The sequence below is a fragment of the Ambystoma mexicanum genome, chromosome 3q (genome assembly GCF_040938575.1).
Source record: "Ambystoma mexicanum isolate Mex_15411 chromosome 3q, UKY_AmexF1_1, whole genome shotgun sequence".
NCBI classification, from domain to species: Eukaryota; Metazoa; Chordata; class Amphibia; order Caudata; family Ambystomatidae; genus Ambystoma; species Ambystoma mexicanum.
Window position 1 is genome coordinate 736,139,502 of NC_090926.1, and position 17,226 is coordinate 736,156,727.

At 46.8% G+C, this 17,226-nt stretch overlaps 1 protein-coding gene across 1 annotated transcript in view; it reads left to right on the forward strand.

Annotated features, from left to right (window-relative positions):
* Positions 1 to 17,226, forward strand: part of CYGB (cytoglobin) — a 268,650-nt gene that overhangs the window by 239,516 nt on the left and 11,908 nt on the right. Inside the window, exon 2 of the mRNA XM_069654674.1 lies at positions 13,122 to 13,353. Coding sequence (XP_069510775.1) covers positions 13,122 to 13,353 — 232 coding nt within the window. The remainder of the gene's footprint in view (positions 1 to 13,121; positions 13,354 to 17,226) is intronic.

The following is a 17,226-nucleotide window of genomic DNA, read 5'->3' on the forward strand; positions in this document are numbered from 1 at the left end:
GCCCGTGTGAGTGGTTGTGTTACAGGCTTATGTGAATGGGTACCGACAATGGGTGGGGAGAATGTTGGTAGAGGGATTTTCACAGGGGTTCTGAATAGTGGTGCAGGGGTTCACGCCTCCACCATTTCCCAAAAACCAGAGGTCTTTCTGTTCACAACCAGCAGTACTGATGGAAAATGTAGCAAAGGAAATCAAATTGTGGGGATTTGTGGGTCCACTCACTCCCCACCCAGCCATCCCCCAGACGGTTTGGTGTGCCCCCTCTTGGGCATTGCCCCAAAAAAGGAGCCAGAAAATATCAGTTGATTCATAATCTATAATTTCCCAAGTGGATGTCAGTGAATGATGCCATTAATGACGACGTGTGTTCTGTAAGCTACGCCTCTTTTGACTCCACGGTAGAGCGGCTACAGCAGATGGGAAAAGGGGCGCTGCCAGCAAAAGCAGACATTGAGGTTGCCTTCCGGCTGTGGCCAGTGCACCTGGAAGACTATCATCTGCTGGTCTTTCAGGTGGCAGGGGACTATTATTATGACAAGTGCTTGCTCATGGGCTGCTATATCTCATGTGCTTACTTCGAGACACTGAGCACATTTCTGGAATGGGGAACAAAGAGGGAATGCAAGGGGGCTCTGGTCTTCCATTATTTGGGGGATTTCCTTTTCTTGGGAAAAGGGGACACAGATGAGTGTGCTAGGGTTCTAAAAGCATTCCAGAAGGTGGCAGAGAAATGCGGGGGCCACTGGCAGTGAAGAAGACGAAGGGTCTTACCAACTCCCTTTGTATTCTGGGCATTGAAATAGACTACAAGGCTGGTGAATGTCAGCTCCCAGAGGACAAAGTACGGGATGTCAGGGAGGTCGTGTCCACCTGCCCGAGGGCTAAGAAGGTGACATTGGGGCAATTGCAGGGTTTGGTGGGGCCGCTGAATTTTGCGCTTAGAGTTCTTCCCATGGAGAGGGCCTTCTCAAGGGCGATTGTAGGTGCAATATCTGGGTTGATGAAAAAACATATCACCACTCCACGTTGTCAAAAGGGAAGAGACAGGACCTGCTGATCTGGGACAGTTTTTTGAGGGATTTTAACGGGGTGCAGGTCTGGCTGATGCACGTTAAGAACAGCAGCCAGCTGGACTCGTTCGCGGATGCAGCAGGGAGTGTGAGTTTCGGGGTCATCCTGGGGAACAAATGGTGCGGCTGGCAATGGTCTGACAGCTGGAAGAATGAGGGACTGTGCAGGAACATAACCTTTTTGGAGATTTCTCCAATAACAGCAGCATTAACTGTGAGAAGAGTTGTGGGGTAGCCATGTGGTGTTTTGGTCAGACAGCATGTCAGTAGTATGCTCAATCAACAGCCAGAGGGTGGCTTGTCCAATGGTTCTGAGGCTGCTGAAGAGATTGGTGTTGCTGTATCTAAAGGACAATATGCGCTTCCAGACACAAAATGCGGCTGATACTTTGTCCCGTTTTAAACCACAGGAGTCCCAGCTGTGGCTACCGGGGTCAGACCCAGCAATGTCACCCTTTCCACCAGATAATATGGGAACTTGGTGCCCGGTCTGGCATCATTGATAGAGGTTTTGGTATAAAAAAGACAATGGTATAAAAAAAGACAAAAAGGGAATACGAAAGGGATTTTAAGGAATTCAGGGAATTTTGTGAGGCACGGGGTCTCAAGGACATATTTCATAGAGGTGCAATGATCAAATTCCTGGGACTGCTGCAAGCAGAGGGGGTAAAAGTGGGGGTGGCCAGAGCAAAGATGGCTGCCTTTGTGTTTTTTGCATGGTTACAAGGAAAGTCCCCGCCACCTGTCAATTTTGCCATAAAGAAGGCCTTATTCGGCTGGAAAAAGGTGGTGGTACCAGATGGATAGTAGGAGGCCACTAGACCCGGAAAAACTGGCAGCATAGGTCTGGGTTCTGGGGGGATCTGCAGAGATGACTGGAAAGTAGCAATGTTCAGGGCAGTTTTTGTGACCGCATTCCTTGGCGTCTTCAGGATTGGGGAGGTAGTGGGAGCATCCACATCCGACCTGATGGGGGGATTGTCTAGGGATGACCTTTCATTTTAAGGGAGTGTCCTTGCCCACATATGGTTGAGAAAGTCAAAAACGGATCAGAAGGGAAAAGGGGACAGGGTGACAATGACAGTCCATGCTATGACAGATATCTGCCCAGTAGGGCGGTTGCGATGTACAAAGGGGAGCAGGAGGGCACAGTGTTTTTACACAGGGACAGGTCTTGCCTATCCAGGTACCAGTTCCGGAGGATTTTGGAAAAAGCATGGGTAAAAGTGGGGCTTGAGTCTGGTGGGATTTTCCCCCCACTCTTTCAGAATTGGGGCAGCCACCACAGATGCAGGGTACGGGTGTGAGGAAAGACAGATTAAAGCAATTGGGCGGTGAAATCACATGTATACAAGGGCTACATCAGGCCACATCTCCTGTGCTAAATGATGGAATATTGGGGCAGGAGAGACGTGAGGGGAGTTTGGGAATGTGTGATTGCAAAAAATTATAAATGGTTGTCAAATACCATGATTTGGCTAACATGCTGTCCTTTTGTGTCGATTGATGCAGGAATAAGGCAAAACTGGTGGTGTGGGTCATAGGACATTCGTTCATAAGAAGGATGGAATGGAGAGTGTCTGAGATGACAGCTTTTGAAATCTGCTGGATTAGTTGTGAGGGTCTACAAGTGTGTCAAGTGCCTTCATTGGTGGGAGGTCAAATAAGGAGAGGGCTGCCGAGCCCTGCATTAGTGATTTTACACATAGGGGGAAACGACCTGGTGAAATTGGGCAGGAAGGATCTGATCATACACTTGTTTTCTTTGTTTACCTGGTTTGGACAAGCCGGCCCAGGGGCGCTGGTCTCCTGGTCAAAGATTATTCCAAGACTGAACTGGGGGGTGGGCGGGGAGTGTCCGGGGCCGGCACGCCCATTAAACATGTCTGCACAAGAACTAAACAATGAACTGGCCCAGCTGGCCGCAGCCCCTGGGCACCTATGAATCGTCAGGAACTGGCTGCTGAAGGTCCCAGGGACGTGTCACCAAAACGGGGTGCATCTATCCATGATATGATATGATATGGCATTTATAACGCGCCTATACACAAGTGTTTCAAGGCGCGACACCCATGCGCTGAATTGAACTAATGTTACAGAACTGTTGGTGCAGTTGGGGTGGACAGGGTCATGAACCGCCGGGTCTGCAACCCTGTGACAGGTGGGGGATGACCATGAAGACACTGAGATCTCTTTCCGGGGGAGTCGGGGGCTGGAATGGGACACGGCTACCGGAGGCTGCCGGCAGGGGAGGAAGGCCGGTGGGACTGGGGGCAGCTGGACCCAGTGAAAAAGGGGACTGCCTCCCGGAATACCTCCCAAAAAGGGCATGGTGGGGGGGGCAGGGCCTCATCACCATGAGCTGCTCCTGGGGAGCAGGGGAGCCATTGTGCGCCTGGACAAATTACCAGTAGAAGTGTTGAAAAAGAGCATACTGATTGTTAATGATTGTGTTTTTTAAGAAATTTCACATTTTTGGATTTATGTTTGCTGCAGGAATAACAATGTGGCCGGTATGGCATCCAAAATGTATGTTGTCACGTGTGTTCACTCTTCACCTGGGTATGCCCCCCTGCTCAGCCCACAAATACAGCAGGGTATTGCAATGGCAGGATAGCTTAGGGGAAACCTGCTTGTCTTGGACGCAAGATCCCTGGGTCTGTGCTTAGAAACCTCTGGGTATTAAGCGCGTTATAAATAACCTATCATACCATATCATGGAAATATTTGTATAATTCTCACACATGATGTCATAGCATTAGCTATTCATTCGATTTGTCGTTATAACTGGGTAAAGGTGTCATTGGGAAAGTTATTTTTCAATCTTCAACCCAAAAGTGGCATTATTTCAAATGAAGGGGAAAGGCCATTTGTAAATCAGGCTTAGTCCCACCCCAAAAGGGTCAGTCCAGCCGAACTGCTTGATCACATCCCTTCGGCACGAGACGACAAGCATCCCCAGACATCATGTTTCAGCCTTGTTGGGGGTCATCAATGACGAGTAGCTTGGCTCTCTACGGCCAGCAGGCTCGAGACCCATGTCTGGGCATACCAGTCCCACTCAGGGTGACCTGCCCCATTTCAGGTGTGCGATGAGCATCCTGAGTACTGCAATCTGGTACTTCCAACAGAATGCAAGGAAAAGGGGCAGGGCTGGATGTCCTAGTCACACTTGATGCTTGGAAACTTAAGATGTCTGTATAGTCTGCCTGCTGTGGGCTGGCCATGCTATCAGTAAAAGTTGCTTACTTTTTCCATTATTTAAAGGTATAAAGGTATACATAAGGGTTTGCATCATGTGTTTAAACGCAAAACTTCGCAATTAAAGTCAAACTTGTTTTGCAAGTCAAACATGACGGCAGCTTTGTACTTTTTTTCAAATTATTTGGTTATCCTTTTACTTCATAAATTAACCAATCATGTGCTATGAGCTGAGGCCCATCACAGCTAGCAATCTCCACAATAGCGTTTTTAAGATTTAGAATTTCGCTCGGGAAAGGCTTACTGGAGATAAACTTTCCCCTGGCCCATTTCCCACTAACTGTTTTTTTGGGCAGTGGCGGTATGTTTCTGGTAATTTCGTTACTGCCATCATTTTCCAGGGTTATTGCACCACTGAATTCTGCATTGACCTTGAAGTGGAGGAATTATCGCCTGTGGTAATTCCTCAAAATCCTCCAAGATCCCCCAGGCAGTGGTACAGTCTGCTCCAATGGGACTAGCATGGGTTTACTGCGACTCATAATCCGGCAGTAATTCCCCCGGATCGAATAGAAGTAACAGTAAATGAGTAATTACCACCAAACTTACAATGAGGCCCAAGATAAACGGTAATCAGGAGCCCCCCAGGAGCTTTGGTGAACACTGGACATGAGATCCCTGCCCCTGACACACACCTTTAGATCCAACAGCAATATCTTAATCCGGTGTCGAAAAAGGCCTCGTCTCTACCCCCTGACCCCAAAGCTACCCCGCTGCCTCTGCTCTGTACTTAAATTACTCAGTCATTTATAGAGCTGCTGGAGCCATACAAGCCTTACCCCCACTCTCCTCATGTTAAGAGGGGGCGGTGCCACCAACTTTTGCAATGTGAATCTATGTCACTTTTACACAACAGTGTCAGCTGCATACCTGGTGGCCTTTAACGCAAGGATACTGGAATTAGCTAAAGCCAGATTGCAATTCTTACATTTAGCTGGCAATGATGCGTCTATATATTACGATAATATGTGAACATTTGATTGTACAAAAAAAAATATTATTGTGCAAGGCAATTTTTAGATGTTCTGGTGTATTCATTTTGTTATGTGTTAAGATGTGTTGTATTCACATAGTATTGATACATTCAGTATAATTGTTCACATGTATTAATGTAACCAGTTCACTGTTATATAGCATTTAAACAGTTCATGTTACTCATGCCTAACTTAACATTATGCTGTAAGGCCATGCTCATAAACATAACTATTCCAAAACGAATCAGCCGTTACCAATGCCACTTTTTTTAAAGTTTGTACAGTGGCAATAACCCTTACAGAAATAATGCATCGTTTTAACGTAGCAGTTTGTGGCATTGCGCGAAAGGGCTATTATTACGTTTCTCCAACGTACGATAACTCATTGTACCTGGCGTATCATCAGAGGTGTCGCTAGGGGGTGCTGTGAGGGCTGTAGTCTTTTGGCTGTAGCCCTGGATAGAAGCTCAGGGGCTACATAACCTAAAGGCTAGCTAGACCTGAGTCCCGACAGTCCTGACATTAACAGAGTCCCTGATCCTGTCCAGACCTAGCAACACCCCTGCGTATGATACTTGGATCTACCACCCTCTCTCTCTCTCTCTCTGTGCTCTCCTCTCTGTCTTGCTCTTTCTGTCTCACCCTATGGCTCTGTTCATCCCTCTGTGGGAGAGAGCCATGCTGTCAGGTGCGCTTTTGTTAGAGCCGACCCGCCGTTGCTGCCAGCTGTGCAACCACAGAGAAAAAAACACAGATATCGTGGAAAGAGGGGGAGGGGTGCTGTGTTTTTATGCTTAAAGTAAAAGGAGAGCAGCAGGGGCAGAGGAATCCCACAGGGTGGAGAGCTGCCTTGTGTTTGGAGACCATCACTGTCATTGCGTGTGCCCCGCTGGCGTGTCACCATCACACTTGTGTGGGGGCAATTGAGTAGGGGGTGGAAAAGCTCTGTGCGGGTTGCTGTGTTTCTGACAGACCTTGTAAGGGGAAAAGGGACCAGGCTACTAGGTGTACAACCGTGTTTCTTTTCTTTTTTTTTGTTAATTATTTCTCACATGAGAGACGGATCATGGGTTTTAATCTGAGCGTAACCTCTCCATAAAGCAAGGCCATATTGGCAGACAAAATGGTGTGTATTTTTCGTAAAAGAAGCAATTAAAAAAGGAAAATGTTTAATCACACTAACATTGTAAACTGGCTCCTTTTAAAAGGTCGAATAATGACTTGCAGTATATATTATAGTCCTAGTAAGAATGTTACACATGGGTTACTGAGCAGAGAACGTTATCAAAGCCTAGAGCAACTACATACATTACATTTGCTTTCTGATAAAAGGTTATCTTGCCAGTCTGGTGCATTTCTATTGAACTCTTTCAAAAGAGCCTGTGAGAAAGGAGAATGGGCAAATGGCACCAAAGAGGGCTACTGGGTGCATTGCATAAAAAACAAAGAGCCCTTTTGGAACATAAGTAGCCAGCAGATCTTTAAATTTGACAAAGATGTCTGCCATAAAGGGGTTGTATGCTAAAATCCTTACATACATAATGCACTATGGACCTGGCGCTGTTTTCATTTTTCACAACACTCACCCTTACTTTAATGTGTTTGCAACTATTAACACTATATACTGATTCAGAAAGCCCCAGGATATGATATGATATGATATGATATTTATAACGGATTTAGATGTGCGGATAATACGGCTGTGACATATGCCACTGCATTGGGGTAGGAGGGCCTCCCTGGTTCTCCCAAAAAGAGTGTTGCGGGAACGGGGCTGAGAGAGGACCCAGGGTGTAGGGTAAGGGTGACTGTGCGTGTGGGGCTGTGTTCTTGCCCAGTAGCCAACACACACAGATCCTGAGACAACTACATAACTACGGTGGATAGGATTTTGCTAGCAGTGAAGAGTAAAATGCTGAGTCAGACACAACCGACTTTGAGCCTGCGACTAGCAGGCTTGCGCTTGGTGTCAGTAGCAAGTGCCCAAACACTGCTGGATTTTACTGATTTTACTGGCATGTCTTTCTGATGGTGCTTTAAAATTGGGACGAGATGGTTATGAAATTTAAAAAAAAATCCTACGATCCAAAACAGTGTAGTATGTTGACCATGGTAGCAAACATTACTTTACTTTAAGGCACAACTATGCAAAGGAATGATGTGATATGGTATGTTATTTATAACACGCTTAATACCTATAGGTTTCTAAGCGCGGACCCGGGGATTGGACCTGTGGTGCCCTGTGTCACCTTGCGTCCAAGGTGAGCATGTTGCCCCTGAGCTATCCTCCCGGAAGAACAAACGCACACCGCCTCATCTCTCCCCTCTTAGACAGCATGCACCTTTGGTGCAAGAATAGCACACAGAGAATAAGTGGATAGCACTTGTAATAATATCAGAGTTTTATACAGTGCTTCACCCTGTTTCTAGGAGCTGCAATCAGAGCTCATGACAATGATTACCCAATTCAATAGCAATAGTACCCAATGGGAATGGGGCTGATTCTCAAAAGGTAGCACAAATGAAAGGAGCGCTGAGAAGTCCCCCGTTTCATTTACTTTTAGAAATGAGCCGGTCACCATATTGTCCCGATGACATGAGCATTTCTTGGGAGGTGGTCAGCCGTGCACAAGATGCGCTGGGCGCCTCACCCTTGTATAGATCAGTGTCGGGAGCGTGCTCCCGTCACTAATGTATGACAGACTCCCATCACCCAGGTGGGTGCTGTGACTGTATCTGGAACCCATCACTGTGAAATGGCAATAACAAAAAGGTTTAAACCTCAGCTGTCACACTTAAAGAAAAATGCAGTGCAGGGTCAGGAATGACCCTGGGATGATTTGCACATCCCCCACACGCCCCCTGCGCCTGTTCCAGAAGGTGCAGGGGAAGGTCCCTCGTTTCTGTGCAATTAAAAGGGCATCCCGTTTCTGAGTTTTGGATTTGTTGTAAATAGGCAGAAATGTCCCCTGATTTGTGCAAATGCACGAAGGGGTGAACATGGGCATCTGAGTGGGTGCACATTTAGATGCCCTGGGTGAATTGGGCTGCTTCTTTTTTTGGCGCAAGTGAGGATGTGCCACCACATCTCATCACATGCGCCACAAAGAATTTTGAGAATCTGTTCCAATGAGTCGACCTAGGAAAGAAGAAGTCAGAGTCAGGATTTGACGCAACAGCAGGTTGATCCTACAACAGAGGCGAGAGCTTAACCCACTGACCTATCCACGCAAGTGTGGGTTTTTGCTAGAAGGTGTGCACTTTAGCTCCTGCCTTATTGAACATCTTTGTACCTTGTGCGTCCTTATCCGAGTCTGACGATATTATATGATAAAATGCAACTTTGCAATGCATAGTACTTTTTCACTGGGGACGAATCACACATAATCACACCGTACCACACACACACTCCAGCATTCATAGAAAATATGGTTTGTGATCATGCTGTTTTTTGTATATAAAGTGTAGCCATACAATAGATACTTTCACATGGCATATTTTCCGAGACTGCAGAGTGGTGTGGCCAGAGCGTCCCCATCATGGGTGATTGCACAGCCATACTGGCAGGGATGGAGCATGTGGCAATACTGGTACAGATCTGCATGTTTGGCATGGGCAGAGCGCCCACAGCATGGGTGATTGCACAGCTGTACTGGCAGGGATGGAGCATGTGGCTATGCTGATAGAGAGCGGCATGTTTGGTGCGGCCAGAACACCAACAGCATGGGTGATAGCACAGCTGTACTGGCACGGATGGAGCATGCGGCTATATTGATAGAGAGCTGCATGTTTGGTTTGGCCAGAACACCCACAGCATGGGTGATAGCACAGCTGTACTGGCAGGGATGGAGCATGTGGCTATACTGGTAGAGAGCTGCATGTGTGGCGTGGCCAGAGTGCCCACAGCATGGGAGATGGCACAGTTCTACTGGGAGGGATGGAGCATGCTGCTATGCTGTTAGAGAGCTGCATGTTTGGTGCGGCCAGAACACCAACAGAATGGTTGATAGCACAGCTGTACTGGCAGGGATGGAGCATGCGGCTATGCTGATAGAGAACTGCATGTTCGGTGCGGCCAGAACACCAACAGCATGGGTGATAGCACAGCTGTACTGGCAGGGATGGAGCGTGCGGCTATGCTGGTAGAGAGCTGCCTGTTTGGTGTGGCCAGAACACCCACAGCATGGGTGATAGCACAGCTGTACTAGCAGGGATGGAGCATGCAGCTATGCTGGCAGAGAGCTGCATGTTTTATACATCTTCATTTCCCTCCAGAGCCAACCTTACATTTCACATCAGATTACATTTAAAAACTAATGTCACTCTAGTGTAACTGGTCCCAGGGGACAGGCTGTTCATAGGTTACCTTGTGAGTGCCAGAGAGTGCATGCACTGGCTCGGCCCTCGGGTACTCATGTGTCTATTTGTCTATATGTGCAATCTTATCCGGGAGCCGTTTAATCATTGTAGGGCTGATGAGGGTTGGCGAGATTTTTGATAGAAGAAAGTGACAATTCATTGATTTAAGAAAAGTTCGTCGGATGATGAGCCCAGCGTCACAGGGCCGTGTTCTTCTGCATTTGCCGACATCCTCGAGATGGGACGTGTTTCAATATTTATGGTGTAGGACTTTGCACTCATCCATTATGCGTGTCTCCCACTTTTACCTGTGGGCCATGTGCGCCCCCCCCCCCCCCTTTCCCCACCTAAATATGATTCCTGGAGACGCCACTGCGCACCTCCGTATCTTTCTCTCTTCTCTGTGAACCCCGCGCCTCTTTGATTTGATCTCCCCTTTCTTCACCTCCTGTCTGCCCTGTTCCTCTCATTTCTCCTCTGCATCTCTCTCCCTCGCCCTCTGATCTTCAACTCTTCTTTCTTCACCCCTCCGTTCTTCCGTCGTCTCCGCCTTTCCCTCTCTCTGCGCTCTTTACTCTCCTCCTCTCCATCTGGCAGCCCTCGCTGTGTTCTTCACGCCCTATTATCTACCTCGGCTCTCTCTTTGGGCGCCTCTTTCTCCTTGCACGCGCGTTCCTTTCCCCTCCCACCCTCAGCTCTGTTTTACGAGCAGATTGCATGCTGGTGTGTTTCCTCTAATGTGGAATAAACTGCCCCGGGGGTAACGGAACGCCTCAAGATTCAGACAGCCTTCCCTGGATGCGCCTCGACCTCTCCCCATCTATTTCTTAACATTCTGTAAAGTAAACAATGTGTGCGAATTGAAATCTTGGCAAAGACGCAAGAATGAAAACACTCGACTCTGACGCGGTCAGATAATATAATTAGGATTTCTTCTGTAGGTGGATGCTTCTCAAAGGCCGGATACAGAGCCAGTCACGTGTCTGGTCAGCGCTCATGGCTTGATTGACTGCCGTTCTGCCCTATGGGTCTTTTGGAGTGATGATCTTAAATGGGCTGCAGACACACCCGTAGCGGGGCTCGGGGGATGTGACGGGTGGTTGGTGAGAGGAGCCATTTTAAAAAGGGAGTATGGTCACTTTTTTAATTAGAAACATAAGCATTTCTGGAATTTGGCTGAGGTCCACCAACAATATTTTTACTAGCGGTGGAATCAACATAAACAGGTGTCACCATGATTGCTTTAGAGCTGCTGCTGCCTTGTCAGGAAATTGGGGGCGACCTGGAGCCGCAGGACACCGTTACTGCACTGGCCAGGTGATCTTGCTGTGGCCTGCTTCTGCGATGACTTCCGGCCGTATACACCGCAGCAGCCGAGCAGCGAATGCCCGTGTCCCTCCGAGGGAGTCTTTGACTGTGTACAGCCATCATCTCAGGGGCGTTTGGGCCTGCTCCTTCAAAAAGCAACGCCAAGCAAGGCAACGCATCCTGCACAAACCAATTTCTTGGCCAGGCAACAAAGGCTAGGAGCAAAATCCAAGATGAGCAGAAATACGACCAATAAACTAAGCTGCTCTATTCCCTGGGTACTGTGACATAAATCAATGGGAAGGACGCGGCAGAGAGATGCAGTAAGATTATCAACGGTATCCGATCGATAGCCTGGGAATCTTCCCAATTGAACTGAGTCCTCCATCAGATTCTCCACATACAAGGTATCACGTGTGGCCTTCATCGATCCCATCCTTTCTTCTTCTTCTATTATGACTCCTGTGACAACCCTATTCTGTTCAACAGCAGGTCCATATGTCTACACCACTTCCATGTTTTATCAATTTCGGCCTTAACCACATCCCAAAATACCTCGTTATAATGTCAGAGGTTACTTTATCTGTTCAGCCATAACCAAAAGAAAAGAGCTTTACCTGAGGCCAAATGTTCTTCTGCTCTGACCCCTGTTTCCATGAATAATGGGATCGTCCTCATACTAACAGGAAGACTAAGGGCCTAATTCATTGAACGTTTAGAGCGGAGCTTAAAAAAAATACACTTTACTCCGCGATGTGAGTTAGGCCCAGTGGAACGTGTCTATTGGCAGTGCAAAGTCATTTTGCTCTAGTGAAAACTACTTTGCACCGTGCAAAATATTCCATGAATCAGGCTGAAAGAGTCTTCTGTCTTTGTTAAATTCTACTAAAACAGTGAACTGCTTTTGTGTGCCCATGTTGGTCTTTGAGACCAATACAGAGTCATCGGGATACATAAGAATGCAAACTTTTCTTTTGGCAATTTGGGGAGCGTCAGCAGCGAGTTTGAAATTCTTAATATTGGGTTGCTGACATAAATTAAGAAAAGCAAGGGGGCCTGAGCGCAGCAGTATCGCACTCCATTGAATGCAGGGAATGAATCTGATATCCCCCGTGGCCCGCGCCCCGCGCCCGCATCTTACGTTAGCTGTATTATTCTCGTAAAGCATTTGAATAGGCCTATTATTACGGGGGGAAATTTTAACGTCACTTAGGACTTTTTATAGGATTGCCCGATCGACCGAGTTAAACGCCAATTTAAAGCCACGACCACCATAAAGAGGGATTCCGTATTCAGGGTCACGTTTTTGCTTTGCAACGTAAATAGACAGGAGGCCGGAACTATTGTGCTCATACCCTTTTTAAAGCCCGCCAGAAGATCTGAGATATTTTCCTCATTTTGTAACCATTTCTGAAGGGGCGCTACGATTCATTTCCCCTAAACCTTAGCAAGACAAGCAATAAGACTAATTTGCTGGTCATTTCCTGTCCCCTTTTTTTGCAAATGGGGACGATCTCGGCCTGTTGCCAACGGGTGGGGACAAAATCAATGCTATTCAGACAGTTGAAGAGCCATAAAAGAACTGGGGCTCCTACATACATCTCTGCGTTAAAACGATTGACCGGGAGCCTGTTCACTCCTGGGCCTTACAATTCTTTTGAGATATTAGAGCCAAGGTTATTTCATTCTCATTTATATAAAAAAGCAAAAGGAGAGCATTGGCCATGAGGCTTGAACCCATTCCTTACGGCTGCTTGCTTCCACCAAGTAGGTGCTGTAACCTTCGAACCACCATTGCAGCGACTATGATATGCAGCGGGGCACTTATCTGCTTGAGAACGGTGCGCCCATGTGGTTGTGGACACACCAGGCATGTTCAACCACTGTTGAATGTCAAGGAGACACCAAATGGCGAAAAAAAGGGCACCGTCATGCACAATTGTATCAGCCATGTATCAGGGATATTTTGGGGCAAAATAGTGTCGAAATGTGTCAATCAGGTGATGCTCTGGCAGTACCCTATGGTATCGCACATCATCTTAGGCCTAACGGGAGGTTTGTTGTGTAGCCTGTTGACAGCCTAACTTGTTTACTGTGCTATTTAAACGATACCTAAACATGAATCCATTGCTTTTTCCATCTTGACCAGGTTTTTTGTCAACTTCCCATCGGCCAAGCAGTACTTCAGCCAGTTCAAGCACATGGAAGATACGCTGGAGATGGAGAGGAGTGTGCAGCTGCGCAAGCATGCCAGACGAGTCATGGGTGCCATTAACAACGTGGTGGAGAACATTGATGACATGGATAAGGTTTCTACCATCCTAGCGCTGGTGGGAAAGAGTCATGCTCTCAAACATAAGGTGGAACCGGTCTACTTCAAAGTAAGCATATGGTCCCATTGTGTGCAATCTACACCACAAGGGGGGGATCAGGACTCCCCCCCCCCACCAAGCCCCCCCAGCTGTGTACCAAAGCGATTCAGGCTCTAAAGGACAGCTCTTTACACAAGGAGGGGTTATGTAGCCTAGTATTCCACAGCAAGGGATTTGCTACAACATGCTGTGCCACACCAAGGAGAGGATAAACCCAGTCCATACAAAGCAGATCCAAACATGTGTTTTTAAAAATATAGCATTTAGCTCTATTCAAGAAGGCAATTCAACATTTAACAAGCAAACAACAATTATTAAAATAGGGTGGACTTGATATCTAAGCCAGAGCAATTAAAAACAGGGATAATAAAATCAGAGGCAAATTCAGACACAGAAAACTTCCTTTTTACAATTTTCTGAAAATTAAAAAAAAAAGAAATACACCACATGCACACCCGAAAAGGGGTTCTATAATGTGTTCATTGAGTTAATTAGTTAGTGCTGAACCGGTTGGACATCTAATAGCCCTCATACGTATGGAAGGTTGAAACCATGTCTTTTCCCAATAAAGTAGGCAGAAACAATCATTTGTTCCCATGAAAAGGAGGAACGACCATTATAACCAATAACGAATAGGGGTGCTTGAGTCAAACTGGATTCTCCTGAATTCGATTCGGTAAAACTCAAACTTTTAGGAAGGTAATAAATAATCGAGGTGATTCGACAGTTGAAAACACTGTAAATAAGTGGTGAGAATTTCAAAGGGCCTATAGCAAAAAATAGTGTTAGTTTCTTTTGACTGGACCATAACAATCATTAGCTCATTAGCGCCCAGCGGGTGGAGCTGGCCAACCAGGAGGCTGGAAACGCAGGCTGGTACTGCCGATCTAGCCCACGTTCTAAGCAGCCCGTCATCTCCCCCTCTCCCCCCCACCCTCTATTCACTGTTTCATCATCAACAATTAACTGATTGTGGTGGTTGCACCGACCACAGCAGCTCCCCTGCCTCTTCCTTGTCCGGTTGCCTTGGTAATGGAAGAGGGGCTACACACGGAGCACCGTCGTCTACTAGTATGGCAGCCATCTTGGGAAATCATTTTCATTCATTAAACGGGACACGTGCTTCGTCACGTTCAATGAATGAAAATGCTTTTTTTTTTAACAATGTGGGTAACCACTTTGGTAACCCAGGGTGCTAATGGTATTCTTAACCCGTTCCACGGGCCATACCGGCGATAACGTCTCAGTAACCTCATTAACCACCCTCGATTTGCTCGGTCTATTAACTCGGCATGCCGGGCGTTGCCCCCAGTATGGCCCGTGGAACGTGTTAAGAACGCCACAAAAAAGGTACTTTTCAAAGTAAACATGCCAAAGGAAAGCAAGAGCCAAATTCTAAGCATGGCACAGATTGTTCAGCACATGAATTAGCTCTGGCACAGTGGCAACAGCATGCACACCAACCTACCTTTGAATGTCATGCCAGGCCTGAGAGGCGGAACTGTCCTGTTTTTTTCATTACTTTCTGGGATTTCCAGTCCTCGTGCTAAAAGGTCAAAAGCAATACTATTAGTTCCAGAATGCATAGAAATAAACAAGAGCCAATGAACCTCTCCCGAATGGCATTGGATTTGCTGGTAAGTGTTCAAAGCATGCTTGCTAGCTGCAGTGACTTAGTGGAAACAAACTTTCATTGGATAGCATCACCAACTTCATATCCCCTTAGGCAATATTTCAGTCAAATGTGCATGGTGCAGGACGAAATACATGAACAATGAGAGGGATATGAATATGGTATTGCTTTATATCACGCTATTGTAAGATAGCTCAGTGGGTCAAGGGACCTGCTGCACACATCAGCCTGAACATGTAGATCACAGGTTCGAGTTCAGGCCTGGGAAGGGAGGAAGGGTGTTCGATTTTCACAGACCCAGAGCCAGACCAGAACATTTAAGCATTCCATTTTCATTTTTAACTCTGAACAGGTTGGGTGAAGCTGCAGTCCAACCAGTTGTTTGTGATCCTAATGCAAGAACACAATGATATAGTTTATTGGCTCAATAGAAGGTGCTATTTCCCAACTCAATGATGGCTGAGGATTCATTGGAGGAAGGGATCCGGCAGATGCGGTCAGGCTCTTTCGGTCAGGCTCTTTCATCGGTTTCTGGCCAGCTCGTCACATCACGTGCCCTGTGAAAGGCCCCGGAACCTGGCATCCTCCTGTGTTTCCGTCCATTTCAGCATACAAGTAGTGGATCAGATGCAGTGGAGCTCTGCTGTGTCTTCTATCACAGCAAGCATGGCAGCTGCCAGTTCACCATTCATTTCAGCAGGTTGCCTCAGGGTTCTGCCGGTGCAGAACACAATGTGCTGAAATTAACCAATTCCAGGTGGACCAGCATGGGTTTCTACTCATGGGGAACGTCAATGCAGGTACAGCATTCCCAAATGGGTTTGTAAATCTCACATTAGCACAGGCTTTACCCATGCTGACAAGGATCAAAATGCGCATACGCAAAGGAAAGACACGTATGTTTTGTGCAGGGATCCTTCAGGACCGTGACCATCAGAATGAGGCTTCCATTCCATTTCATAAGCAAGATAACGGACAGCTGCTAAGATACCTCAGTGAGTTAAATCACTTACCTTCCAAATTTGTGTCTGAACTGTGGTCACAAGTTGGAATACTGGCTTGACTGACTCTACCCTTAACCCTTATGCGGTCAAACAATTGAGTGCTATTAAATTGGGCAATAATTACACCTATAATTACAGCACTTAGAAGCGAGAGGAAACTGGCATGAAGCACTACACAAAAATGTGATGTAATCATTATGATTATCCACTAGCGACTTTAGACATGTGAAGGGCTGAAGCCTCCATGACCACTTTTGAACCAATGATCTATGCCTCCAACACAATTTTCTGAATCAGGTTGTTTAATGCACCAAGCTTGATTACTGGGATATTGGAAGCGGCCAGTACCTCAACCTCTTTTTCGAAATCTTGAAGCACCTCTACTCTCTCCAGCTGCCTTGAGCATTTTTAATTGAATGAGATTCGAGCTAAACCCTTTTTAATGAAAGAAAGTTTTAACCATACATGCAAAACCATCAAACACACACATGCAACACACATAGAAGCATTCTGCATGCTTGCACAATCCCCTACTACACACTCATCCCTTTTCAATTTGCCACCCATCACACGATAGCACAACCACCTCCGAATCATCCATGCTTGCAGAGTGGAACTTCTTTGAGCATAAGAACAACACCTCAGGCTGTACTACGAAAAGACAAACTGGTTGTACCCCACCCACGTCACCGAAATGTCACTAGCACACACCGATGTGGGTGCTTCCTTCTGGTAATCACTGCTCTGTCGCCTTTACTCTTGGTGCTCCTCACCCTCCCTTAGCTTCCTCTTGCTTCCGCTCTTTCTCTCTTCCTGCTCCTCTTGCTTGGACTTCTCTTCCCCAGGACATCCTAGAAACAGTCCACATCAATGTATTTAAATCCACATTGAAAGCCTACCTCCTCGCCTCTGAATTATGCTCTTAACCGACCTCTCATCTGCCTTTGCACTCACATTTTCCCTTGTCTCTAACCCACCTCACTCCCTCACCTTCTCTGCCTCCACTCTAGCACTTCATCCATCATGGTCACATCCCTAACGCAGCTGGCCCTACGCGCCACCTACCTGCACTCAAAAATGTCTAATGTTGATTGTCCTTTGTGTAAGTCCACCCATGTATTGTCCCTGGTGACGACTCTTCCTTTTACTCCCCTCCACAACCTGGTCAGAATGTCACTCTAACTCACACCAGTGCAAGTAGCTCACTGCTTCCCGTCAAATATGATATCTCATCTACTGTACGTT